This window comes from Lagenorhynchus albirostris, chromosome 4 (genome assembly GCF_949774975.1).
Source record: "Lagenorhynchus albirostris chromosome 4, mLagAlb1.1, whole genome shotgun sequence".
In the NCBI taxonomy this organism is placed as follows: domain Eukaryota; kingdom Metazoa; phylum Chordata; class Mammalia; order Artiodactyla; family Delphinidae; genus Lagenorhynchus; species Lagenorhynchus albirostris.
The window spans coordinates 147,948,580-147,975,275 of record NC_083098.1 but is presented as its reverse complement, the minus strand read 5'-3'; the positions used below and the strand labels follow the sequence as shown (position 1 = coordinate 147,975,275).

The 26,696-nt window shown below is 63.8% G+C and overlaps 2 protein-coding genes across 15 annotated transcripts; one reads left to right on the top strand and one right to left on the bottom strand.

Annotated features, from left to right (window-relative positions):
• Nucleotides 1–6,923: 6,923 nt before the first annotated feature.
• IDUA (alpha-L-iduronidase) lies at nt 6,924–24,911 on the top strand. Of its 14 annotated transcripts, none has more exons than XM_060148949.1 (14): nt 6,925–7,153; nt 7,921–8,061; nt 18,521–18,606; nt 18,757–18,864; nt 19,150–19,245; nt 19,342–19,544; nt 19,709–19,888; nt 19,995–20,211; nt 20,514–20,726; nt 20,833–20,954; nt 21,032–21,157; nt 21,233–21,309; nt 21,681–21,819; nt 22,981–24,911. In XM_060148949.1, exons 1-14 carry the CDS (start codon nt 7,011–7,013, stop codon nt 23,299–23,301), a joined length of 2,172 nt encoding a protein of 723 aa, XP_060004932.1. In that variant the 5' UTR covers nt 6,925–7,010; the 3' UTR covers nt 23,302–24,911. The 14 variants fall into 14 exon arrangements, 10 of the variants coding, with proteins under 10 accessions (XP_060004931.1, XP_060004930.1, XP_060004937.1 ...); XM_060148953.1 differs by having other exon boundaries at nt 6,927–7,153; nt 21,681–21,781; nt 23,062–23,304; XR_009540469.1 differs by having other exon boundaries at nt 6,924–7,153; nt 19,150–19,544; nt 21,233–21,313; nt 22,981–23,104.
• SLC26A1 (solute carrier family 26 member 1) lies at nt 8,651–11,695 on the bottom strand. Its single transcript, XM_060148958.1, has 2 exons — nt 11,105–11,695; nt 8,651–10,404 (listed from the first exon to the last, which is right to left on the bottom strand). Exons 1-2 carry the CDS (start codon nt 11,693–11,695, stop codon nt 8,878–8,880), a joined length of 2,118 nt encoding a protein of 705 aa, XP_060004941.1. The 3' UTR covers nt 8,651–8,877.
• Nucleotides 24,912–26,696: the final 1,785 nt, after the last annotated feature.

The window sequence follows — 26,696 nt, the reverse complement described above, 5'->3', positions numbered from 1 at the left end:
AGATGCCTTGGTCACCTTTCCATTGAGCGTCTTTTTCTTATTGATTTGTAGGAGTTCTTTATATATTCTGGAGGTGATTCTTTTATTGGTTACAGTCAATTGTCAGTATTCTCAAAGTCATGCTCTATGTGGTCTCTGCAAACTCTCACCCCCGGCTCCTGGGGAAACACCGGGCTGCTTCCTGCCAGCCTCTCGGCACGGCGTTTTCCCCGATGGGTCAACACAAAAGACCACTTAGTGAACAGACACCGTCGTTGGCTCGTTAAGCACTGACCCGGCCGGCAGCGCTGTCCCTCGGCCCGGAAGGAGCTTCCCCGGCACACGGGTTCCTCCGCGGGGCACGTCCCGGCCTCCCGCGCTCAGGACTCTGGATGTGAAGAGCCCTCGGCGCTCAGGACTCTGGATGTGAAGAGCCCTCGGCCGGGGGCCGTGGAAGCCGCAGAATCACCACCGAAATCACAGGAGCGGAAACGCGGCCCCGGAGGGGCAGGAAGAGGGCTCGCTCACGGGTGAGCAGAAGCGAGAAGGCAGGGCCCGTCCATCCGCGCACGTCCATCCGCGGACAGCCTCGAAGGCGCCACGAGCGTTGCCGACGGTGGGACGAGCGGGTCTTCGCCAGCAGGCGGACTCGCAAAGACAGGCTCCGCGAATATTGAGAGGGACCGTGTCTGCATCCCCCCCACACCTGGCTGGCCCTGCCACCCGCTCAGTGGTGGCTCTCAGTGAAGGCCTTCTTTGTTTCCTCTCGGCCAGCTGGGCAGCCTTTTCCCTTCTGGGGAGGGCCTTTGAGTCCTGCGCCACGAGCACCTGCCCGCCCTGAGATGGCGAAGATGCCCGAGTCTCAGGAAGAGGGCGGCGTGTTGTGCAGCCTCGGGTGCGTCTCTACTTGGCCGATGTACCACCAGGTGAATGTGGGGCTGGGCCTGCCCAGGTGTGGGGCAGCCTGAAGTCAATGGGACTCTCTTTAAGAAAAAATGCAGAATTATTTTGATAAAATTAGAAACACACTTAGTCAGAATGAGAGAAAAAAATCACAACAAATTAAACATGAAAAATATTGATAAATGGCACAAACATCACAGAATCTAGAAAAAGCCCACACCTTTTATTCCTAACTGCCTGCTGCTCCACTGTGATTCTTTCTTCATCCACGTTCTTAAAAAATTGTCCCTGCTGCGTGGCTTGTGGGATCTTAGCTCCACAACCAAGACTTGCACCCGGGCCCTCGACAGTGAAAGCCCAGAGTCCTAACCACTGGGCCGCCAGGGAACTCCCTCGTGTACATTTTTAATTGTCTCTTTTCATAACAATTTTGCAATATCATTGTCCAGGGAGAAAAGAAAAAGATAATTTAGTCCCTCCAGCGTAACTGATTGAAAACAATTGTCACTGCTAATTTACAGGACTTTCCGCATGACAACTCGTTACCGGTTGTATCGTATACATTGTTAGGACCACTGTCACAGCCGGAGAGAACTTCGTCAAGTTTCTTCCATAGTTGGGAAGCCTCAGGGTCGTGTGCTTTTCCTGGGCCATGACTAATCTAAAATGTCCCTGCTGACCTGACGAAACTTCTTACATCATGTCCTTGTCACATTGGCTGTTAGGGTCCACGTTATCTTGTCAATGTCAGTGTTTCCGGTTAAATCAGCGCATGTTTAATCCTTTTCCAAAAGTTAGGGTGATTCACTCCTTCCTCCTGGTTAGTTGCCACGGGTGTTCCTGGAAGCTGTTTTCTACGCCAGGATGTCTGGCAGTAACTTCCTAACCAAGTGGCTGGGGAGGACGTGTGTTCTCCACTGACCCCCAACCCATGTTCCCACAACTCAACTTCCCCTGGGCCAGATCCCGAGAGTGCCACCCCCAGAGCCACTCCAGCCAGAGGGGAAGTGTGACGAGGGACCTGAGAGAGTGTGGGAACTGCCGTGGTCACGTTGTCCTCATTTAGCAAATGTTACAAAACCTTCTGGGCATATGAAGGCCCTGTGGGAACCCAGGCAACTGCATGGACCCACGGCCTCCCTGTGGTGCCTGTGTCCATCTGTGCCCAGGACCCCACTGTCCCCACCACTCTGGCGTCATGGCCCCTGTCTCCATAGCAGAAGCCCCTGCGCCTGTTCAAGGTGTGGGCGGGACCACGTTCCCTCCACTCGGGCTGCTGGCCTCCAGCTGCTGGAGCTGCGTTCCTGGCATTCCTGAGCAGGGCTGCACCTTTGCTCTAAAATCTGTGCCCGGGGGGCTTCCCTGGTGGCGCAGGGGTTAAGAATCTGCCTGCCAATGCAGGGGACACGGGTTCGAGCCCTGGTCCGGGAAGATCCCACGTGCTGTGGAGCAACTAAGCCCGTGCGCCACAACTACTGAGACTGTGCTGTAGAGCCCACAAGCCACAACTACTGAACCCGCGTGCCACAACTACTGAAGCCCGTGCGCCTAGAGCCCGTGCTCCGCAACAAGAGAAGCCACCTCGATGAGAAGCCCGCGCACCGCAACAAAGGGTAGCCGCCGCTCGCCGCAACGATAGAAAGCCCGCGCACAGCAACGAAGACCCAACGCAGCCGAAACTAAATAAATAGAATAAAATAAAATAAAATTTGTGCCCAGGATTTGTTTTAATCACCTATGGTAAGGTGACAGAAATGGAGACAACTGCCTTTGAAGGAAGAACTTTTTTTTTTCAGTTTTTATTTATTTATTTTTACATCTTTATTGGAGTATAATTGCTCTACAATGGCGTGTTAGTTTCTGCTTTATAACAAAGTGAATCAGCTATACGTATACATATATCCCCATATCTCCTCCCTCTTGCGTCTCCCTCCCACCCTCCCCATCCCACCCCTCTAGGTGGTCGCAGAGCACCGAGCTGATCTCCCTGTGCTATGCGGCTGCTTCCCACTAGCTAGCTATTTTACATTTGGTCGTGTGTATAAGTCCATGCCACTCATTTCTTCCCAGCTTCCCCTCCCCCCCACCCCGTGTCCTCAAGTCCATTCTCTACGTCTACCTTGAAGGAAGAATTTATTATTCACATTTCTCAAGAGAAGGGGCCACCCCCTTCCATCAGGAGCATAGGTTTGGGTCAGGAGGCAGAAGCAGAAGTGAAGAGAACGTGGCCCAGAGCCTTAACTGGGGTTTTCACAGGAAGGAATGGGTGAGGCAGCACAGGTACACGTGGCAGATTTAGGATTGGACAGTTTGAATAATGCTGGCAGGGCTGAGCGCTAGGGGCAGTGCTGCTTGCCCAGTGCCCCGCCCTGAGGGGGCCTCGGGCAGAGGGCACGTGGGCGCGGTGGCTGAGAGTGGCTCACTGTGGGGGGGCTCAGCACTGGGAGGGCTGCGTCTCCAGGACCAAGGCCCCAAATGCCACAGCACCAAGAATACAGAAAAGAAGCCAATGTCGCCAATACAGTCAGAGACACTAAGCGAATGTAGCCAATACAGTCAGAGACAGATATGGGGTTGGGCGGAGGGAAGGAAACCGCTCTGCCCTGCTTAGAGATACAGGCCAGGTTTTTTATTTTATTTTATTTTATTTTATTTTTGCGGTACGCAGGCCTCTCACTGCTGTGGCCTCTCCCGTTGCGGAGCACAGGCTCCGGACGCGCAGGCTCAGCGGCCATGGCTCACGGGCCCAGCCGCTCCGCGGCATGTGGGATCCTCCCGGACCGGGGCACGAACCTGTGTCCCCTGCATCGGTAGGCGGACTCTCAACCACTGCGCCATCAGGGAAGCCCTAGGCCAGGTTTTATTTGAGAAAATACAGGCTTTTGTTTAAGAGAAGGAAGAGGGAGAAAGATTGACGGTGCTGCCAGCAGGCCCCCTGGTCCTCTTACCAATCGGAGACAGGGACGAAAAGCCTAACAGGAAAATAAATGAAGAGGGAGAAAAGGATGAAAGAAAAAACCAATATAAGGGCACAGAGGGGAGAAAATAAGGCCTAGTTCTGCCCATTCTTTTCCCTGTAAAATTTAGGGGTCGCTCACGGTGGAAGAAACACGCCGTGCAGCTGTGGTCCCACTGTTAGGGCTCCGCACCAGAAATCCAACACTGCCAACACCACGGTCTCCGCCGACCAGCGACCAGACACTGTGCTCAGCGGGTGCCTCTCCCCACCGTTGGCTCCACCCTGAAGGGACAGCCACGCCTCTCCAGGCCACCCTGGCACCTGGCTGCCTTCCAGCACGCACCGTCCTGGCAGGCGAGCCCTTGGCCAACCTTGACCAACGGCAGATGCCTTTCTCCAGGAGCACAGGTGTGGCCTCACCGTGATGACGTCCTCCTCCAAGGACAGCCACTGGACACACAGGTCCAACATCTTCTAGTCCTTGCTGAGTTCTGGTGGCCACATATTCTTCCCCCAGACCCCCTGGCTACCTGGGGAGCCCCTCGGGATGACCTGAGTGGCAGCAGCGGGAGTCTGTGGACTGTGTGAACAGCACTGCCAGCTACCCCATGTGCCGGGGCTCCTCTCGTGCCTCAGCCCTGCAGATGGACGGACCCAGAGCTCAGCACACCGGCTGGACTTCACGCAGCTGTCTTAGCCGCGGGTGCCCTGAACAAGTGGCCCATCTGCACATTGATCATACACTGTCCAACCATCATCTAAAGATCGCCCGTTTCAGAGGTGAGAACTCCAGGAATCTCTTGTCTCACAGACTCCCAAATATATATCAAAATCACACGTTTCCACGTGCACTAAGGCCACGACGTGAGGTGTGGCCAGGACATGCTACACGTGTCACTTCTCAAAGTATAGTCCCTGACGGCTCCCAGAGGGCCTGTGTGACTGAGACAAAGACTGGTCTCCTCAAACACCCCTTTTCAAATTCCAGTCCAGCAAGTGGAACCCTAGATGGGCCTCTGTCTTGTCCCAGCCCTTAATCTCTCTTAATTCAAGGACCGTGGTTAACTCACACCTCACGCCAAGTTTCAAAGCATTTCCACTGCCCTCTCCTCTGTTAAAGGGGACCTGTCCTGCCTTTGGGCACTAAAGACTCTTTGCACTGAGGATACTTTAATAATGCCCATCCCCTCCCTCCGCCTCCTCATGTGGTCCTGCCTCCTATTTCTAGGGATCTGTGTCTGTCTGTCTAAGCACACATGATTAACATGATTAAAGCAAGTCCTGAGTGCAAATTTTAGGACGATCTTCAGATGGCTTTCTTTCTTCTGAAGTCACCACGCAGCCTCCTTCGTGTCAAATCTCCCTCTGCCTCCCCCTTCCAAGGACACTCAGAACCTGCTCGGATAATCCAGGGTCATCTCCCTATCTCAAGTCCCTTAACTTAGTCCCACCTGCAAAGTCCCTTCACGGTAGACGCTCCCACTCAGAGGACGTGGGGGGCCAGCCGCTCACACACCGTGTGCCCCTCATAATCCCTGGGCTACTACTGCTGTCGTGTTTCAGTCTCTGGATATACTTCGAGCCCCACGAGATGTTATTATTGCCGTGTTATGTGTCACTCTTCCCTAGACTTATAGACAATAGACCTTTCTGCTGCCTTTCCTTCCTTCCTGCCCCTCTGGGCTGCAAGGATCACGTTCTTCTGGAAGAACACCAGTTACCGTTTCCGTGAAGGAGGGTCAGCGGTGACAAGCGTTCTCAGAGTTGGATTCTCCAAAGCGTCTTTATTTGACCTCCATTTCAGAGCACGCTTTTTGCTGGATCGAGACGTCCTGGCTAACTGGTTTAGTTTGAAGTTTTCCTTCCCTTGGCTACTGGTTCTGGCCGCTTCTGTTGGAAAGTCAGTGTTCTTTCTTGCTGTTTTGCACTTTGAGGGTAGCGGGTCCTTTCCCCCTCGAGCTGCTTTGGAGGCTTTCCTTTCAGCTTTGGTTTCAGCATTTCACTAGGACCCGCCTGGGTTCTGCTGCCTTTGTACTTTTCCTCGGGCTACGCAGCACGTCTTCATTCTGTGACTGGATGTCGTCCATCACTTTTAGAGCTCCTCTCTCTGCAGCCCAAGGGACTGGTGACACTGGTTGACTCTGGGGCGGGGTTCTGCTGTCCGAGGGAGGGCAGTGCAAGGCCAGAGGCTCTTCCCCGAGTCCTGAGACGTTTGATTGGTGGAGGATGTGATGCTGTGCGACCTACAGTATATGTACGTATACACACACGTAGTGCATGTGCAGTTTGAAGCTTAAACATTCACCGCTGACCCACCTCCCCCAACACCCAGGCCGCGCTGCCCATCTGCCCATAGAAATGTCCACTTGGCTTCTCAAAGGCAGCTTAGCCCCCTGACCACCCCCGTTGCTTTACAACAGCCCTCCTCTCAGAAAACGTCACATCCGCACGCTGCTCCAGCCAAATTCCTAAGAGCCACCAGTCCACCTTCCAAATGTGTCCCACTTCTGACCACCTTCCACCGAGCAGCCGCCTGGCCCGCGCGTTAGGATACTTGCCGGCCCGCGAGCCGACCTTCCGAAGCATTAACAGACGACGGTTTTCACTCGAGCGGCGGAAGGCCGAGCGCTTTCCGAGTGCCGCCCAGTCCCCGCAGTCTGCTCGGCGCGGGAGGGAACGGAGGGGAGCAAACTGCCGGGAAGGGGCTCTAGATTGGGGCGGGGGGTGGCAGCCTGAGGGCAGCTGGGCAGAGCCTACTGCCTTGAGAAGCGCTCCAGATTCCGGGGCTGCGGGAGCTCCCCGCCCCGCCACCCAGCCCCACGCCCACCGCCCCGGGCCCGCCTCCACGGCCGCCTCCCGACAGACCCCGCCCACGCCTCCTGCTTTCCCCTCCCGGCCGCGCCCCTCCCACAGCCCCGCTCCACGCCCACCGCTCCGGCCCCGCCCACCGCCCGCGGCCCGCCAGACCCCCGCCCGGCCCGCTTCTGCCGAGGCCCCGCCCCGTGCCGGCGGTCACGTGGCGCGCGACCCGGAGGCGGAACCGGCGGGCGGGGCGCGGGGCGCGGGGCGCGGGGAGCGGACCGCGGCTCCCGGAGCGTGGAGGGCCGGGTGGGTCTCCTGGGATTGGGGTGCTCCCGTGCCCGGAGCTTGCGTCCCCTGCGCCCCCGCCATGCGCCCACCTCGCCCCCGTGCCGCGCTACTCGCGCTCCTGGCCGCGTCCCTCGCGGCCGCCGAGGTTCCGCACCTGGTGCGCGTGGACGCGGCCCGCGCGCTGCGTCCCCTGCAGCCCTTCTGGAGGAGCACCGGTTTCTGGTGAGCGCTCCGCGGGGGACACTGAGGTCGGAGCGGCCCAGCACGCCCCTGCTCGCTGCGCGCTCTTCCCAAACCGCGGCCGCGCACCCCGGCCCGGGCCTCCGGGACCCCCGTGTCGCACCTGGAGAGACCTGCAGTAGGCGCTCCGAAGTGAGGAGGGCCGCGGCTCGCTCCTTCCTTTCGGGTCCAGCCTCAGAGTGGGGACCTCCTCTCTGTTCGCTGGCTCTATGCGATGTTTCCGGTGCTGCGGAGGTTTTCTAGCTGAGCGGCTGTCCCGTGTGGTGGGGGCCTGGGGTCAGGTCCTGAGTGTGCCTGGTCACCCCCCAGAGGCTGAAGAGCCTGGTGGCCAACCGCGGCAGCCCAGGCTGCAGGAGGGGCTGTGGCCCAGGACACTACTCTGGCGCAGACCGGGACCCCCTCGAGGGGGCAACCCCAGAACGTTCGACGTCCCTGCAGTGGGACCTGTCCCCGTCCCTGGTGTCCCCGATTGCCTCTGTCAGACTTGGAGCTGATATCTCCCGGCCGGTGGGGCAGGGAGCAGGGTGGGAATGTGATCTCTCTGGGAGCCCCCGACCCCCATAAACCTGAGACTTCGTCACAGTCCTGGCACTAGGGGGCAGTTTATTACATCAGGGACAGTAAAACTCACCAGCAGACACGCCCCGGTCCTTGCCCTGAGTTTGTAGGTGTGGGGCCTGTGCTGAGGCCCCTCCGCTAGCCCCACTCAAGGGAACTAATGCCTCTGCTTCCCCTTGTTTTGTGCCCAGTCCCCCACTGCCGCACAGCCAGGCTGACCGGTATGACCTCAGCTGGGACCAGCAGCTCAACCTGGCCTACGTGGGTGCCGTCCCTCATGGTGGCATGGAACAGGTTCGGACCCACTGGCTGCTGGACCTCATCACGGCCAGGTGGGTGATGGAGGGGATGGGCAGCCTGGGGGCAGCTGGGCAGAGCCCAGCGTATGGAGGTGCAGACGGAGACTGAGAGAAAGTGGCGTCTGGGTGTGGAGGACAGTGAAGTACCGGGCCATGGCGGGGTGACGGGGTGGGGGACGCCTGCTCCAAGAAGCCATTGCCCCTGTGCTTCTCGGCCAAGCATCCTGGGGGCAGGGGAGGATGGAGGGCACCCTTCTGGCGGCACAGGCGCTGTGGCTGCTGGGGCAGCCCCTGGATCGGGCGAGTGGGCACCCTCGCTCTGTGCTCAGACTGTGGGGATGCCACGCCAGGGGCCGGGCTGAGGTCGTGTTGGTCACGTCTGCCTTTGGCCCTGCCAGCCCCTGTGGGGGCTGAGGCACAGGGTGTAAGAGACACTTGGGTGTGTGCATTGCGGGGTTTCCTAGACACAGAGACTCTCACCCCTGGCCAGAGCTGCCAGCTCTCACTTGGTGGGGGGGTGCTAGCGGGCCAAGGGACCAACGTCCTTTTGGCACCTTGGAGGCCACGTGACTGCCTCCGGGTCCTTGTTCAAGTAAGACGGGACACCAACTGTCAGGCCGGCTCCACGGACCACAGATGCACAGCACTGGGCCCAGGCTGGCACCGAGGCAGCGTTTGTCTCCAAGGTGCAGTTGAGTGTTCTCAAGTGTCTGGGTCCTTGTGTGTGTTCACTGCCACTCTCCATCCCATTTGGGGTTCCCTGGGTCCTCTAGATTGGAGGCACCAGGCGACAGCAAGATTGCAGTGATGGGTGGTGGGAGTGGAGGCTGGCGGCACGTACCGGCTCTGTTAGAGGGTGTAGTTGGCGGCAACCGGCTCCTGGCAGCGGGCTCGGGCCGCCTGCACGGCGCAGTGCACGCTGGGGAACAGCTGCCCCTCCTCGGCCGCGTCCCCCGGGTCCTCCCCGAGGAAGCCGCCTCTCCTCAGGGTGTCCCTTACCGAGGGGCCGCAGCAGGCCAGGAGCAGGGTGATGCCCAAGGCCCCGTAGTCTCGGCGCAGGTCCTGCAGCGTGGCCAGGCCGGCAGCATCGAGGAACAGCAGCGGGGCACAGTCAATGACCACTGCGTGGAAGCGGGTCGCCGAGGGCACCAGTGCAGCCGTGCTGCTCCCGGGACCCAGGTCCCTGCCTTCGACAGGCTCTGCCTCGCCAGCCCCCACCTGCGGGCCCCGCTCCTTCCTCCTGGCTGCATAGCCCGCGTTCAGCCCGGTGAGGCTGTAGAGCGACCGCAGGAAGAAGTCCTTATTGGCGTAGTAGAGGGGCCCCGTGAAGCGGAACACCTGCACACCAGGCTCGGGGACCAGGCCCTCAAATTCTGCTGGGTCCCCGTAGAAGCTGGAATCCCCGGCGCGGGCGAGCAGGGCAGCGTGTGGGTGCCGTGTGCGGCCGGCCAGGCTGAGCAGTGAGAGGAGAATGCCGGCCAGGAGCCCGGCCTCGGTGCTGACCAGCACGCAGGTGGCCGCCGTGGCCACCCAGACCAGAGCATCGGCAGGGCTGAGCCGCCACAGCCGCGGCACGTCCCGCACCTTGCGCAGGGCCCCACGCAGGCTGACGATGATGATGCAGGCCAGCACGCTCCGCTGCAGGTCCCGGAACAGGGGCGCCAGCGCCAGCACCACCAGCAGCACCACAGCGGCGCTCACCGCGCTGGACAGCTGCGTGCGGCACCCGGTGGCTGTCTTCACCAGGCTCTTGGCCAGGGTGGCGCTGGTGGCAAAACAGTGGAAGAAGGCCGGCAGCACGTTGCAGCAGCCCACAGCCAGCAGCTCCTGGTTGGCGCGCACAGAGTAGCCATGGCTGCGGGCGAACATCTCCGCCAGCGAGATGGAGAAGGCGGAGCCCACGAGGGCCAGGGACGCGGCGTCCAGCGCCACGCGCCACACCAGCGCCGGGTCTGGGACATGCGGGGCCATGAAGCCAGTGGGGATGTCGCCAGCCACGCTGGAGCCGAAGCGCTCGTGGAACTGCCCGAAGTGGGACACGAGCGTGGCCGCCCCGATGACCAGCAGTTCTGCGGGCAGCGGCACCTTCAAGTGGCGCCGGTAGCGGTCCGAGAGCTCCTTGGCCGCCAGCAGCACGGCCAGGCATGCGGCACTGGTGAGCACGTCGCACAGGTTGGCCTGCCCGGCACTGCGTAGCAGGCTCAGCCACGTGCTGACCACCAGGCCCGGCCCCTGGTGCCGCGGGACCCGCACGCCCAGCAGGTGTCGGAGCTGGGAGGTCAGGATGGTCACTGAGGCCCCCATGGCGAAGCCGTCCAGCAGCGGCTGCGAGAGGTAGGCGGACACAAAGCCCAGCCCGAGGATGCCCATGAGGACCTGCAGACAGAGCGTGGTCAGGGCCGCAGGGCACGGGCATAGCACAGAGCCGGACCTCCCTTCCTCGCATTGCTTATTTCCCACGTGGACCCCACCCGCGGCCGCCTGCACACACGTGTGCGCGCACAGGCACGGCAGGCGCCGGAGTGCACGCTGCGGCCACGACGCTCACCGTGGTCTCACACACGCGGGCTCTGGGCATCGGCAGGCAGCTCCTTCCTCGGCCCTGTCCACAGCACCGCCCCCCTCCCGGGGGACCTGGAGCTGAGAGGAAGAACCTGAGGTGGCTCTTGGGAGGGGGCGACGTTGGGGTGGACAGCCCTGGTCCAGTGAGGGCTGGGTGCGGGGAGGCCCTGGGAAGGCAGGCGGGAAGGCAGTTCCCAGGATCCCACTTGGGACAGGAAGTTGGGGAGGATGTGCAGGCCAAGTGGGGGCACATTTGGGCCCGAGGCCACACTCTGCAGCTGGCCAGGCAGGCCCCCGACCCCGGGCACCCTCAGCCCCTCTGGTGCCCCGACCTGGGGTGCTGTCACGCACCCACTTCTGCCTATGCCCTGTTCTCTCCTCGCCTTGCGGGTTAAGCCACTGCCCTGACCTCCTGTCTCCCGCGGGCTTGGCCCTTGCAGGGGGGCGACCAGTACCTGGAGGGCTGCTCTGAGTGGCTGAGCCAGCCTGTCTAGGCCCAGGCCCGGCTCCTCACCTGGTAAACCCCGGCCAGCAGCGTGAGGGCGGTGGCCACACGGATGGCGTAGCAGTCCCGGCTGCAGTCCTGCAGCCCAAGCGCCGGCATGGTGGCCGAGGCGTTGAGGGCGCTGCGGTTGGCCCTGGGCCCCGGGCCGTCCTGGGCGGGGTCGAAGCCGGCCTGCAGGAGCTCGCGGTCTACCACCTGGCCCACCATGAGGCAGAGCAGGCTGAAGATACCCACGGAGACGTGGCGTGAGGTGCCCATGAGGAAGTAGATGAGGTTCGCAAAGAAGGACGTGTAGAGGCTGTAGATGGGCTGCAGCCCGGCCAGCAGTGAGTAGGCGATGGCCTGGGGCACCAAGATGATGCCGATGACCAGCCCGGATATGACGTCACCCGCCAGGTCCTCCCGCGGCTGGTACTGGCGGAGCCAGCGCGTGGCGGGGAGCAGGTTCTGCAGCAGCGCCCAGGCCCCCTGCACGCTGCACGAACAGCTCCGCCACAGCCGGGCCTTCAGAGCCTCTCGCAGGCCTGGGGGTGCGGGGGGCCGCCGGCGAACCAGCGCCAGCCCCCTGCCCTGCTGTGTGCACTCAGGGGACGCTGCCATCGTGGGGCACCGGCCCGCCCCCTGAGAAAACCTGCAGGGTGGGCAGAAGTGGGTGTCATTGCTGGGGTGGCGAGACGTGTCAGAGTCAGGGCGTCACGGAGACCCAGACTCGCGTGGCCAGAACAAGCTCCACTGCTCTCCGTCTGCGCCCGAGGCCCCTCCGCTCCCCCGGAGCCGCCCGGACCACCACAGCCCCCTCTGGCCGTCCCTCCATCACCTCTGCACTGCGGCCCTGCTGGCGGGAAGAGCCTTGCAGGTGCCAGGACCCCAAATCTGTGCTGCAGCAGCGCCTGCCACTGCCCGGTCCTTGTGGCAGAATTCCTGGAACGTGCTTTGAGGGGCCGGCTGGGAGGGGAGCGGGGGTGACTGGTGTCCGTCGCCTGCAGGGTGTTCTGGGACAGCAGGCCCCTTTCCCGGTGAGGGTTAACGCTTCTGGGTTTTGGCTAGTGGCTCAGGCCGCACAGGCGCACCGCGGAACACACGTGCCAACCGTCCCTGCTCTCCAGAGGGCAGCCTGCCACCCGGCCCAGGCTGACCTTGCCTCTGTGCTCAGCGAGCACCAGGGCGTCCCGTTCACAGCTGTGCTGAGGTCCGCCAGGACTTCGGCTCTTGCTGTCCCCCTCTTGGTGACATGAAGCAGATGGTCTCTGCTTCCTCAGAGCCTGGTCACCCTGGCGCAGTGTGTGCACTGGCTGGGGATGCGGGGCCTGGGGTGTCCCCGGGTGTGGAGGATGGGCGCTCGTCCCGGCCTGGTGTGAGGTGTGGGCAGGCGGACGCCGCCCCCAGGGCTCGAGTGGCAGGCCTGCCCTTTGGGGGATGCTAGGGGAGCTGTTTCTTTTCTTTGAAGACCTCACCACACGGGGGTCCCTGGACACCTTGAGCTCAGCCAGCCCCCGAGGTCCAGGTGTGTCGACTGAGTGACTGTTTAAACAACGGGGAGCCCACAAAGGAAACAGTGGAATCGGGCCTCTCCACTCACAGCGTCCTGCCCCTCTGCTCCATCCAGGGGGCTGGCCTCTGCTGTGGCCGAGCTGTCTAGAGCTGTCGCTGTCCTGCCGCAGGGTCCCAGGGGGCCTCTTACCTGAGGGGGCCCCTCGCGGGCTCGGCAGAGAGTGCGGACCTAGCTTGTCTGTCCCCGGGGCCTTGGGCTCAGTTAGCGGGTTGGGCGTGCGGGTGGTGGGCTCAGGCACGGAGCTGGCCTGGCACTGACCGGCGGGCAGTGCCCTGTGCCTAGCATCTGACTGCTCGGCTGTGCTGGGCGTGCGGTTAAATCATTTACTCCGAAGATTGCTGAGTCATAGGTTCCCCCAGATGAGCATTACCTGAGCGGCTAATTCGGGGAGTTGTACTGTAATCAGAGGCTAACAGATAGTTACAATTGTGTGGGGCTCTTACAAGCTTCCAGCCTCCCAGGAGCAGGGCTCCGGGTGCGGGACAGGTGGGCTGGGGCATTGAGTGGCTGGAGCGGGAAGCTTGGACTCTGGGCCCCTGCGGGAGGCAGAAGCTCAGGAGCCTGGCCAGTTGTGTTGGGGGAGGGGCGGGGGAACAGGCAGCGTGCGACCCCTCGGCTCTGGGGCCCAGTGCCATGGCTCCCAGGACCCTGGAGTGTGGGCAAGGATGGGGGTCCGAGGGAGGGGCTGGTCTCCGAGTCCCATCCCGGGACATCCTGTCTGCCAGGAGATGGGTCTGGTCCCCGCGGGAGCCAGCTGGGCGCAGAGTAGCCCCATGTTGTGTGGAAAGCAGGCGCAAGGCCGCTGGGGGCGGGGCAGGGGTGTGTGTGGCCGAGGACTGGAGGGCTGCCAGGCATCAGGACACAATTAGCAGCCAGGTGTGCCCTTCCTGCTGCAGGGACGGGGGTCCTGGTTCTGTCCCCTGGAGCCCCACCACCTGGATCCCGGCCAGGTGCTGGCCCGGTGCGGTGGGTGGCCGCCTGGCCTCGCCACGCCTCCATCCACACTCCAGGGCCAGCGGGACCTGCCTCATGGGGCCGGTGTGAAGGTAAACGTTCCCTTTAGATGACTACCCTCGTGTCCCACGTACAGTTAACTAAGAGTGCGCTGCTGTTTTTAAAATTACTCAGAACCTCAGTTCTCACATCTTCAAAATGAACAAGTGGGTGCCTGAGGGGCAACGTGGGGAAAGAACACCGCAGCCCTGAGTGTTCTCCGTCCCGGAGGGGAGGCCTGAGAGGCTGCGAGGGGTCCCTCTGACGGGGCTGCAAGGCTGAGCTGGCCTGGGCCTGCTGTCTCCCAAAGCCCGGGGCAGGGGGTGGGGGGAGCTCCATCCAGGCACCTCCCACGTTCAGTCTCACTTTGGGACTGCCCTCCAGAGCCTCCCTGAAAGTTCTGCCACATCCGTGGCCCGGATGGGAAAGACCAGAGGCCCCATTTGGGGGCAGAGGTGGGAGTGGAACCCCAGGGTGGCTGGGGGGATAGCCAGAGAGTGGGAGGGTCTGCACACCTGCATCAAGGGGGAGGAGTGGTCGGGGCCGAGGCCCCACTGCGATGCCGCGTCCGTCCGATTACTTGTTCTTCAAGAGTCTGTGTTGGGCCCCGAGGTCTCGCCCCGCCCTCCGGAGTCTGAACCCAGCCACCCAGGGCAGAGCCCGGGGCCTCCTGCGTGGTACCCACTCAGTCCTGGGGGTGCTGTTTGTCCAAGGATGTGGTTTACAGGAGGCACCGCCCAGAGGGCTGGCGGGACAAGTCACAGCAGTTCAGGGGCAGATAAGAGTCCTCTCAGGGCTGGAGTGGAGGGGCCACCGAGGGGTCATAACACGCTTATCTCCCAACCCAGCTACTGGCGGGCGGCATCGTGGGAACTCCCTGCGTGACACGTGTGGGCAGAGGTGGCGGCTGGGCCCACTGCCGGGGAGGGGAGGGGTGAATGGGGGCGGCGGCCCCTCCCCCTCTCAGGAGGTGGGGACAGGGCTTTCAGGGGCTGCCTAGGTTTGGAGCACCTGTGGTGGGATTTTAGGCAGGTGGAGATATTTATGTTTCAGGGAGGGGCTGTTCTCAGCGCTGCAGCACCCGTGTCCCCCATCCAGCTGCACCGCAAGGGGCCTGACCTTGGCTGCCTTGGTGGCAGGGACTGGGCCTCTACTCCCCCAGCCCCTCTAAGCAGGTGAAGAGATACAGCTGAGAGAGAACAGCAGGACCCCGGGGCCTAAGCGCCCCCCCACCCTGCCTGTCCCTCTGTGCTTTGAGGACTGTGGTTTTCATGCTGCCGTCTGACCAGGCACACAGGCGAGCGTCTTGGGTCCTGGGGCCTTGCTGGCCGAGGCCCACTGTCCCCCTTCACCTCCGCAGGCCCACTGCAGACTCCTCCACTGGGGCAGGGGGGCCACAGGACCCTGGCACGGGTTAACCAGCACGGGGCGTGGGGTCTCCAGCACCTCCGCCTGCTGGAACCGCCCTCATCTTGCCTCCTGCCCAGTCCTGTGCCACATGGTTATTTTAATATTGGTCTTTAAATCACCATTTTAAGCCACTGAGTACACTTATTTGGAAAGGAGCCATGTATCCCCGCAAGTGAAAAGAGGCTGGGCTCCAGGGCCCCGAGAACCAGACCCCAGGGCTCCCAGTTCCAGAAGAGCGACTCTCCTGCCTCCCCGGCCGGCGTCTTCGCAGCCCCGGACCCTGACTGTGGCTGCTGGTTTCCCGCAGCGGCGGGTCTGTGTCTCCCCCTCTGAGCACTCTCGCCCTGCACCATGTATTTCCCCACCCTGGCCCCGCGCCCCGCCATCCCTGCCGACCACGCGCGCCCCGGGTTCCCACCCCGTGCATTTCCACACGTACCCCCGCTCTGCGCCTCCTCCTACGAGTGCACCCCCCAAGCCAAGCACGCGCGGCCCGGGCCCCACCCAGCACATTTCCAAACACCTTGCGCCCCCTCCCACGAGTGCGTCCCTCCCTTTGCCAGACGAGCAAGCGCGGCCCCATCTGCACCCGGCCCGATCCCCACCCTGTGTTCCCCAGATTCCACGCCCGAGCACGCGAGGCCTGGGGCCCCGCCCCGCGCACCCGAGCACTCACCAGTCCTGGGTGCTGCTGGGTCCTCGCGGCGCACGCGCTCAGGCCCAGGGATGGGGGGTGGGGGGCGTTCCTGGTGCAGGCGTTCCTGACGGCCGCCGGCGTGCAGTGAATAAAGTCGTTGTGCAGCCTCGGCTGCCCCGGCCCAAGTGCCGGGCCAGGAGCGGGAGGCGACGCCGCCTGTGCCTCGCGCCCAGGTTCGGCCCCCTGCGTGGCTGCAGGATGGAGAGGCTCTCGGGCTGGACTGCGTCTGTGACCCGGGCCTCTGCAGGGGGAGTGCAGGGGTGGGCTGCGCGCTACACCTTCTGGCTCAGCCCCCTCACTAGCTTTGATCTCTCAAATTCCCCTCCCAACGGAGGCTGAGACGGATGGAGACCTAGGCACCGACAGTGGGGCCTGAGGACTGCTCCCCGGGGTTTCTGGGCCTGGGATCACCCCAAGGTTGGGTCTTCTGGTCCCCGGGGGGCAGGTTACTGACTCCTAGGGCATTTCTGGGTGCCGACGCTGGGTCAGCGGACACTCAAGTCTACTCAGAGTGACAGGCTGAGATCGGCTCTGCAGCTGGGGCTCCCCTGGTGACACCCCGCTGGCCCAGGACACTGAGCGCCAAACAGCATTTACCCGAGGCCTGATGTGCTCCCGCCCCCGCCCCAAGTTGGCCCAGCGCTGCCAGGATCTGCAGAGAAAGCCTGGCACCCGTGCCCGGGCCTCCACTGTACATGCGTCGCCCATCTCCCACGCCTGCTTCCCCACCCCCATCTGTGGGACTTTGGAACCCGTCCGCTGCCAGGCATTTAATTTTTACCCGAGCGCTTAAGTTTTTTCCTTTGCTACTGGTTGTGACCTTTGGAAGGGGGAAGGGTGGACCCCCGCTGCGCACGTGCTGTGGGTCTGGGCTCCGGAGGTGGGAAGACGTGGCCTGGCCTGGTGAGAGCCAGAGGCACCCTGTCTGCGTGGTGGCTCGGCCTTGACCTTGTGCAGTGACGAGTGGGGCAGAGGAGGCCCGGAAGGGACGTGCTGACTTGTCCAGACCCTCGCTGTCCCTCAGGGGGACAGCGCTGGGCTGGCCAGACTGGCGTGGGACTGACTGGGAGACTTAGACCCAGAGCGGTTCAGGGCCAAATTCCACCTTGATCCCTCGTCGCCCCTCCCTCGCCGCCGCGCAGGCGGGACGCACCTGGATGCCACTAGAGGGCGCAGCTGCACGCCCTCTAGAACGTGTCCGCCCTCCCCCTCAGAACTGTGGATGGACCAGGCGTGCCCTAAGGGGAAGCCCTCAGACCCTCTGCCGGCCCACCCATCTGGGCCACCCCAGGCTGCCGCATCAGCCCCAGGCTCGGTGCTCTACTCAGCCTGCCTCGCCCTCCTTGCCTTGGCCTGACGGCTGAGCACCAGTTTCCTCACCCAGCCCCCGACCCCAGGTGCACCACTTCCACGCCAGCGCATTCGAGACCCATCTTACTCCCCCGCCTGCCTCTGCCAACGGCACGCACCCGCAGGCGCTCAAGCGAAATCCACGGTTGTGCAGAACCCCCCCTTCCCAGCTCCCCTCCAGTCCGGCAGAGGACGCTGGCCCCTCGGCCTCCTAAATCCGTCCGCTCCAGCTCCCCCTTGCTGCTGCCACCAACACCACCCAGTCTGGGCACCATACCTCCCTCGGGGAACCGTCTTCCAGCTCCCACTCTGGCTCCAATAGGCCGATGAAGGGATCCTTTCAAAACATGGCAAAGGCAAAACTATGGAGACAGTAAACACGTCAGGGGTTTGGGGTGGGGGAGGATGAAGAGGTGCGGCACAGAGGAATTTTAGGGCAGTAAAAATACTTTGTGTGATACTACAGTGGTAGATACACGCCAGTATACATTTTTCCAAGCCCACAGAATGTACATCACCAGGTGAGCCCTAATGTGGACTGTGGATTTGGGGTGACTGTGATGTTAGTGTAGGTCCATCAGTTGTAACAAAAGTCCCACTCTGGGATGTTGAGCATGGGGGAGGCTGTGCACGTGGGGAGAGAGCGTGGCTGGGGGTAAATGGGAAATCTCAGCACCTCCGTCTCAATTTTGCTGTGAATCCAGAACTGTTCAAAAAATTGTTCTACAAACACATAAAAGAAGTCACGGTGCTGCTCTGCTTCGCCCCCTGAGAGGACTCCCCATGCCACCCTGGGTCCCATCCCGAGTCAGGGTCCCATCCTCACCGTTGTCACGAGGCCCCGTGTGACTGCGTCTCTCACAACCCACACCCCTCTTCTGCCCCAGGCCCGCTAGCTGCTTTCCTGCTGCTTATCACGAATTCATTTCCACCGCAGGGATGAGTGCAGGGTGGGGAGGCTGCCCTTCTCCCTCTCCTGCCTGTCCACATTGCCTCTCAGAGTGTGGAGCCGAGTCTGGGGCCCTGGCCTCCAGGAGGTGCAGGGAAGCAGGATGTGGCACCATGGGGTCCTGCCAGGCTCATCCCACGGCCTCCCGCTTCACTGTCAGCTGTCTTTAGGATGCCTGTTCTCCCCCCTCCATCCTGTTGTACGTTTCCCAAAAGACCCGCCTGCCCCCTCCCACAGGCTGTTCTGAGCCCCTGAAGGCTCGAGGGTGGGATTCCAGCACAGACACCCTAGTTCATACTAGGCTGTGAGTGACTGATAGGCGTACATAGTTATGCTTTCTGAGGAGAGGGGCCAGCTGAGTCTGGAGCCTAGTCCTGCCCGGCACCTTGCAGGTTTCTTAGCTGCTTGAATGTGGCCACGGTTCCAGTCCCGGGCCCACCTTCCCCCATCCTGACACTGAGTGTCCTTCTACAGGGGGTCAGCCAGGCAGGGCCTGAGCTACAACTTCACCCACCTGGACCGGTACCTGGACCTTCTCAGGGAGAACCAGCTCGTCCCAGGTAAGCTGCCAGCCTCGCCCCTGTACTGCTGGCCCCACCCCCTCCCCTTGGCCTGGCCCTTCTGTCCTCCTGGTTGCCCACTCAGGGCCTCCCTCAGTGCCGGCCTGGTGGAGACAGGCAGGTGAGCACAGCCACCCTCACGTGCTGCAGGCTTTGAGCTGATGGGCAGCCCCTCCGGACGCTTCACTGACTTCGAGGACGAGCAGCAGGTGTTCGAGTGGAAGAACCTGGTTTCCCTCCTGGCCAGGAGATACATCGGTGGGTGGGGCGCGTGCCCTGCGGGGACAGGGTGGGCACTCCTGGGCAGGCTCTCCTCCCACGCCCACCCGGGCCACCTCCTGCTCTTCTCATCATGAACCCACTGAACCAGGGCCTCCTGATGGGGGAGGGGGGTCAAGTCGGTGGGCGGCGAGCTCGTAGGGAATCAGACACTCCGGTCACATCCAAACCCCCCACCATGGTTGCCCTCCCTGGGGATCCCCATGAGCTCATGACCCTGCCCCAGGGGAGGGGCCCTCTCGCCACAGTAGGGACCCTCTGCAGGTAGGTACGGCCTCAAGCACGTTTCCAAGTGGAATTTCGAGACGTGGAACGAGCCGGACCACCACGACTTTGACAACGTGTCCATGACCTTGCAAGGTGGGCAGGCCGGCCTCCTGGGGTCCTGCGGATCTGAGGGGGGTGGCAGCCGCCCCTCCGGCGCGGGGGTGTGGACTCGGTGTTCCCCCCGCCCAGGCTTCTTGAACTACTACGACGCCTGCTCCGAGGGTCTGCGAGCCGCCAGCTCGGTTCTGCGCCTGGGCGGCCCCGGAGACTCCTTCCACCCGCTGCCGCGCTCCCCGCTCTGCTGGGGCCTCCTGGAGCACTGCCACAACGGCACCAACTTCTTCACCGGGGAGGTGGGCGTGAGGCTGGACTACATCGCCCTCCACAAGAAGGTCAAGCCCGGGATCCCCGCCCTTCCGTCCGTCCCCGCCCCCAACCCAGCACCTACGCGGGGGTCCCCCGCACGCGGCAACCCCAGAATGCCCGCCTGCTGCCTGCAGCCCCGCCGCCCCTCCGCGGCGGTCTCGGGGGTTGCTCAGGCGGGGCCTCTGCGCAGGGCGCGGGCAGCTCCATCTACATCCTGGAGCAGGAGGCGGCGGTCGTGCGGCAGATACAGCGGCTCTTCCCCAAGTTCGCGGACACCCCCGTTTACAACGACGAGGCCGATCCGCTGGTGGGCTGGTCCCTGCCGCAGCCCTGGAGGGCCGACGTGACCTACGCTGCCATGGTCGTGAAGGTGGGCCCGCCGCCAGGCCCGCCCCCGGGGGAGGCCTTTCTCCCGGGTGGGAGGGGCAGGCAGGCGGCCCCCGCGGTCGCGTTCCCAGCCACCCCGATTCCCGCAGGTCATCGCACAGCACCAGAACCTGCTGGTGGCCAACACCAGCTCCTCCGTCCGCTACGCGCTCCTAAGCAACGACAACGCCTTCCTGAGTTACCACCCGCACCCCTTCTCTCAACGCACGCTCACTGCGCGCTTCCAGGTCAACAACACGCGCCCGCCGCACGTGCAGCTGCTGCGCAAGCCGGTGCTCACGGCGATGGCCCTGCTGGCCCTGCTGGGTGAGCCACGTGCCGGGTTTCGCGTCACTTCCTGCGAGGGCGGGGCCAGGACGAAGCCTCAGTTGGACGGGGATGTCGTTCTAGGCCAGGAGTAGCTTGTGCAAAGGCCCACGGAAGGATGTGCCTTGCTGGGGAGCCGGGAGCATGTTTCTTGTCCCTCCCCACCCTTCCCCAGCTCAGTGGGTCACAGAGATTGTGGTGTGGCCGGGGACCTCCAGTGGAGGAGGGCAAATGGTAGGAAGCGGGCCCTGGGAGGGTCGAGGGGCGACGACTCTGCGTGGTGACCCCTCTAACCCCCGTAGACGGCGAGCAGCTCTGGGCTGAGGTGTCGCGGGACGGGACGGTGCTGGACAGCAACCACACGGTGGGCGTCCTGGCCAGCACCCACCACCCCATGGGCCCCGCCGATGCCTGGCGCGCCACGGTGCTGGTCTACGCGAGCGACGACACCCGCGCCCATGCCAACCGCAGCGTACCCTTGACTCTGAGCCTGTACGGGGTGCCCCCGGGTCCGGGTAAGCAGGGTTCCCAGAGAGGGGGCTCCAGCTCCTTGGGTGGGGGTAGCTCTGGCGGGGCGGGGCCTGGAGGAGGCGAGCCCGGCCCCAGCATCCCGCTCCGCAGAGGTCGTCTTTGTCCAGCTGTACATGGACAACTGGCTCTGCAGTCCCTACGGCGAGTGGCGGCGCCTGGGCAGGCCCGTCTACCCCTCTGCTGAGCAGTTCCGGCGCATGCGCGCGGCCGAGGTCCGCGGGGAGCGTGGGGTAAGGGGCGGGGCGGCTCCCGAGGTCCGAGGGCTCTGAGCCCCTGACTCTGTCCCCAGGATCCGGCGGCCGTGATGCCGCTCCCTTTTCCCAGCAGCGGCCGCCTGACGCTGCGCCCAGAGCTTCCTCTGCCCTCGCTCTGGCTGGTGCACGTGTGCGCGCGCCCGGAGGAGCCGCCGGGGCAGGCAAGTGGCAGTCCCCTTCCCGCCGCCGCCCCGGTCGCCCCGCCCCCAACCAGTCCCGGTGCCTCACTCCCGCAGGTGACCCGGCTCCGCGCTCTCCCCTTGACCCGCGGGCAGCTGCTTTTGGTCTGGTCCGATGAGCGTGTGGGCTCCAAGTACGTGAGTGCGGCCACCACCCCTACCCCTGCCCCCCCAACGCGCCCATGTGGCCACTCTCTGTGGCCCTTTGGTCACCCCACGCGGACTGTGCTCTCTGCCGCCCATACAGCTGCCCCCACTGTTGGCACAAATGGCTCATGACTTTGTGCTTCTGTGATGTAGGGTGGGGGCGCCTACACAGGCCAGTTGCCCCGGCACGTGTTCCAGACCCCTCCTCTCAGCCAGTGTGGCCCTTTGTCATTGCAGGAAGAGTGTCCTGGGCCCCGGGGAGGGGCCAGGAAGGGGGCTGGAGGGGAGTAGGGCTCTGGGCGCCCCCTGCCTGCCAGCCCCCTGGACCCCAGCCCTGGTCCTGCCTGACCTTCCCCAGGTGCCTGTGGACCTACGAGATCCAGTTCTCCCCGGAGGGTGTGGTGTACCTGTCCATCAACAGGAAGCCTTCGACCTTTAACCTCTTCGTGTTCAGCCCAGGTGTGGCTGCTGCCTCAGCACAGTCCCTGTGGGGCGGGTCCAGGGCCCCTTGCGGGGCGGGTCCAGCGCCCCCTGTGGGGCGGGTCCAGGGCCCCCTGTGGGGCGGGTCCAGGGCCCCCTGTGGGGCGGGTCCAGGGCCCCCTGTGGGGCGGGTCCAGCGCCCCCTGTGGGGCGGGTCCAGCGCCCCCTGTGGGGCGGGTCCAGCGCCCCCTGTGGGGCGGGTCCAGGGCCCCCTGTGGGGCGGGTCCAGGGCCCCCTGTGGGGCGGGTCCAGGGCCCCCTGTGGGGCGGGTCCAGGGCCCCCTGTGGGGCGGGGTCCAGGGCCCCCTGTGGGGCGGGTCCAGGGCCCCCTGTGGGGCGGGTCCAGGGCCCCCTGTGGGGCGGGTCCAGGGCCCCCTGTGGGGCGGGTCCAGCGCCCCCTGTGGGGCGGGTCCAGGGCCCCCTGTGGGGCGGGTCCAGGGCCCCCTGCGGGGCGGGGTCCAGGGCCCCCTGTGGGGCGGGTCCAGCGCCCCCTGTGGGGCGGGTCCAGGGCCCCCTGTGGGGCGGGGTCCAGGGCCCCCTGTGGGGCGGGTCCAGGGCCCCCTGTGGGGCGGGTCCAGCGCCCCCTGTGGGGCGGGTCCAGGGCCCCCTGTGGGGCGGGGTCCAGGGCCCCCTGTGGGGCGGGTCCAGGGCCCCCTGTGGGGCGGGGTCCAGGGCCCCCTGTGGGGCGGGTCCAGCGCCCCCTGTGGGGCGGGTCCAGCGCCCCCTGTGGGGCGGGTCCAGCGCCCCCTGTGGGGCGGGGTCCAGGGCCCCCTGTGGGGCGGGTCCAGCGCCCCCTGTGGGGCGGGTCCAGGGCCCCCTGTGGGGCGGGTCCAGGGCCCCCTGTGGGGCGGGTCCAGGGCCCCCTGTGGGGCGGGGTCCAGGGCCCCCTGTGGGGCGGGTCCAGGGCCCCCTGTGGGGCGGGTCCAGGGCCCCCTGTGGGGCGGGGTCCAGGGCCCCCTGTGGGGCGGGTCCAGGGCCCCCTGTGGGGCGGGTCCAGCGCCCCCTGTGGGGCGGGTCCAGGGCCCCCTGTGGGGCGGGGTCCAGGGCCCCCTGTGGGGCGGGTCCAGGGCCCCCTGTGGGGCGGGTCCAGGGCCCCCTGTGGGGCGGGGTCCAGGGCCCCCTGTGGGGCGGGTCCAGGGCCCCCTGTGGGGCGGGGTCCAGGGCCCCCTGTGGGGCGGGGTCCAGGGCCTCCGGCACCTGGAGTTTGGGGGGTCAGAGAGGTTCAGGTTCAAGGGCAGGCACGTACCTTTGTATCCTCAGACACGGCTGTTGTCTCCGGCTCCTACCGGGTTCGTGCTGTGGACTACTGGGCCCGACCAGGCCCCTTCTCGAGCCCCGTGTGGTACCGGGGGGTCCCCACCCCGTGAGGGCCACTGCTGCCCCGCGACTGGACCTGTGCTGACCGTAAGCCTGGGTGGCCAGAAGCCATGCTGGGCCAGAGTGCCGTCAGCCGGTCATCCCCTCTGTTTGTCCCCTCCTGCCCCTCATTCACCCCCTTAAAGTGCCTTTCCACGCACAGTAATGGGGACGGCCTTCGTGGTGGGCACTGGGCAGACACGAGGCCTGGCTGGAGTGAGGCCATCCCCGCCTCGCCCCACCCCTGCCTGTGGGAGCCGGGATGGGACTCGGGTCGAGCGCAGACAGGTGTGAGTTGCCCAGCCCTGCGCGCCTGGGGTCTCTGGCGTCACGGCTGGGTGCAGCAGGCCCCATTCCCAGCCCCTGCGCCAGGAGGGCCCAGAGGGTTCCCACTTCCTGAGGCCCAGCCCGGCTGCCCCCTGCACCCTGCCTGGCCCAGACTGTCCCCAGTTGCAGGGGAGGCCGACAGTGTCCACTCCTGCAGTCATCTGGGCTCCTTACCTGGGTCCAGGAGGAAGCAGCACGCCCAGAAGAGGGCGACTTGGGGACTGTGGATGGACATGTGGACGGGGGCGGGGAAGCCACGAGGGGTGGTGTGGAGCCCTGGGGTTCCTCCCCAACCCCCACGCCCAGCCCAGGCCACCTGGTGAGGCCACGTGGCGAGGAGCGGGGGTGCAGCCAGTCTGGAGCGATGCAAGCGGGAGTGGGGGCTCCGACCCACCCTCCTCTCTCTGCTGCCCTCCGAGCCGCCTGGGCTCAGGGATGGGTGAGGCAGGCCTGGCAGGGCACACGCAAGGCAAGGCCCAGTCACCCCCGGCTCCTGTCCGCATGGAAAGGGCGGGGCACCGGGGCCCACCAGCGGCCTCATCCTGGGCTGGGGATGTCAGCGTGAGCGTTCTGCACCTGAACCCCAAAGCCAGCACCTGTCCCCATTGCCCTTGGCCGCTGGGGAGGCTTCAGGGCTTGGTGCCTGGGGCCCGGCTGTTACATACAAGGGGTGCTGGGGTGCCCAGTGGGCCCCCGGTCTCTGGGCGTTGTCTTCCTGCCTCGTCAGGAAGCTCTAGCTGCATGCGGCTACGTGACCAAGCACCACGGTGGGCAGGCGGCCCGTACAGCAGAGGCTCATTCTCTCGCATCCTGGAGGCCGCAGCCTGAGGGCAGGGGTTCCTCCTGAGGGCGCTCTCCTTGCCTTGCGGACGGCCGCCTCCTCCCCGTGTCCTCACAGGGTCGTCCCTTTGTGTGTGTCTGTGTCCTGATCTCCTCTTCTTATAAGAACACCAGCCGTGTGGGATTCAGGCCCACCCACAGGACCTCATTTGAATCACCTCTTTAAAGCTCTCTCTCCAAATAAGGCCACAGTCTGAGGTACTGGGGGTGAGAACGGCAGTGTATGAACCGGAGGGATCCAGTCCGGTCGGTAGCGGTGGGAGGAATGCATCACTCCGGCGTTAAAGCAGCCTTTTCTTGGGATACAGGCTGCTGTATATAAAATATAAGCAATAGGCCCTACTGTGTAGCACAGGGAACTGTATTCAACATCTTGTAATAGAAAAGAATGTGAAAAGGAATATATAGATTGGGTTGGCCAAAAAGTTCATTTGGATTTTTCCGTCAGATCTTATGGAAAAACCCGAACGAACTTTCTGGCCGACCCTATATATACATGTATATAACTGAATCACTTTGCGGTACACCAGAAACTAATGGAACGTTGTAAATCACCTATACTTCAATTAAAAATTTTTTTTAAAGCAGACTTTTCTCTACCTGCTGGTTCGGTAGCCTGAGGACCCCTGATGGTCAGGGGGCATCTCAGCTCGCAGCTTACTGGGAAGGGTACTGGGTTCCCCGGTTCCTTCCTTGGACACTGCACACTCCACCGCACGCCCCACTGAGCAGAGATCTCAGATGGGCCCCTCCTGTGGAGACAGGTGTGGCCCCGGGGCAGTCAGTGGGGGTTTAGCAGTGGCGCCTGCGTCTTGGCCAGGACAGCAAAGCCACAGCCGTCTCCAGGGGTAAGTCACCGTCTCCACTTTCATTGCGGCTTGTGTGTTGTCAAGCGGCCACCGGGTTGCTGGCGTGTCCCCATCCTCTGACCGCGTTCTGGTCTTTGCTGGCTTGGGCTTGGGCTGGGAGCTGTGGTGGGAGTTCGGGAAGTACACGTAATTGGCCCGTGCACGTCCTCCGTCCCTGCTGTCATGGCCACTTTGCACCTGGGCCCACGGAGTGGTCACAGATGGCAGAAAGAGGCTGACATCGACATGCCCTGTTGATGAGCCCCTGCTGTCGGGGACGCTGCCTGGAGCGGTGTAGCTCTCCTGCAGGACACGGAACCCTCTCTGTCTCTGTCCCTGTCCCCAGACCTTTGTCCCCAAGTGTCCTGTCTTCGTGGCTCTGGGTCTGGCCACCGGCTGACCTGTCGGACGCTGCTTGCTTGAGCCGGGCGTGCACCTTGGTTCTGCGTGTCGGGGACGCTGGTGCGCGTGCACACGCGGCTGCGGGAAGCTCTTCGTGCAGCCCTGGCCGTGGGTTGAGGGAGAGGCAGCAGGCAGCTCAGGAGCTGGCGGCTCCGGTCACGTGACTCGCTTTTGGACGCGCCTGGGCCCAGCTCTGATGTTTAAATTCGGGACCGAATGCTGTGTGCACCGTCTTCTCACTGGGCCCTTGGGTCACGTGGCCCTTGGTAAATGAGTTGGACCTGCCCCAGAGCTCAGTGGCAGACCCAGAGCTGCTTTTCAAGTGGAGAATTGTGTTTGACGCAGGAGGAGATGGACTTGCTCCAGGATGCCAGGGCTCTGGGCTGGAGGCGTTTGCCACGGGTGTCTGCCACAGATGCTCCAGGCTGCGTGGGGTCTGATGGGCTACCCACCCAAGGGGCGAGTGTCCTGGGGCCCAGGAGATGGGTGAGAACAGCAGGTGCAGATGTGGCGTGGGCCGCTCCCCCACCCAGAGCCGCACTGAGCGCTGTGCCTCCTAGAAGTGGTCCTGCACACGCCCGCGTTGCCAGACCGTCGTACCCCCAAACTTCCCTGGACTTTCAGCAGGTTTACCTCTCACGCTGCGGGACGCATGGGCTTTACCGAGGCCTCTAGGGCGCTTGTCATCTCTTGGCCGCCCTGTCTAATCGGCATAATGTCATCAAGGGAACCAAGATCCCTGGACCGTGTTCAGGTGGTGGGAGCGTTGGTACCATCAGGCAGACTCCGAAGGTGGGCTGCCGTGCCTGCCATGTGCGGGAGCCCGCTGGTCTCCTTCCTCGAGGGGGACAGGAAAGCCAGCTGCGCTGCATACTGGCGCCACGGACTGTGGAATTTTGTCCAGTAAAGGTACACGTCCAGACCTCAGCCGGTCGGTGTCGCCCTGGGTTATGCTGTGATCATCTGTCACTCGGCACCCATCTGGCGGGTGATATGGAGAACAGAGAAGGAATCCCCACCCTCACGTCTCCCCAGTTCCTGATGCTGGACCCAACCCCAGAAACATGGTGCTATTTTGGTTTGGCGTGGAGGGCAGGCCTGGGGGCTTCCACCATAGCCCCC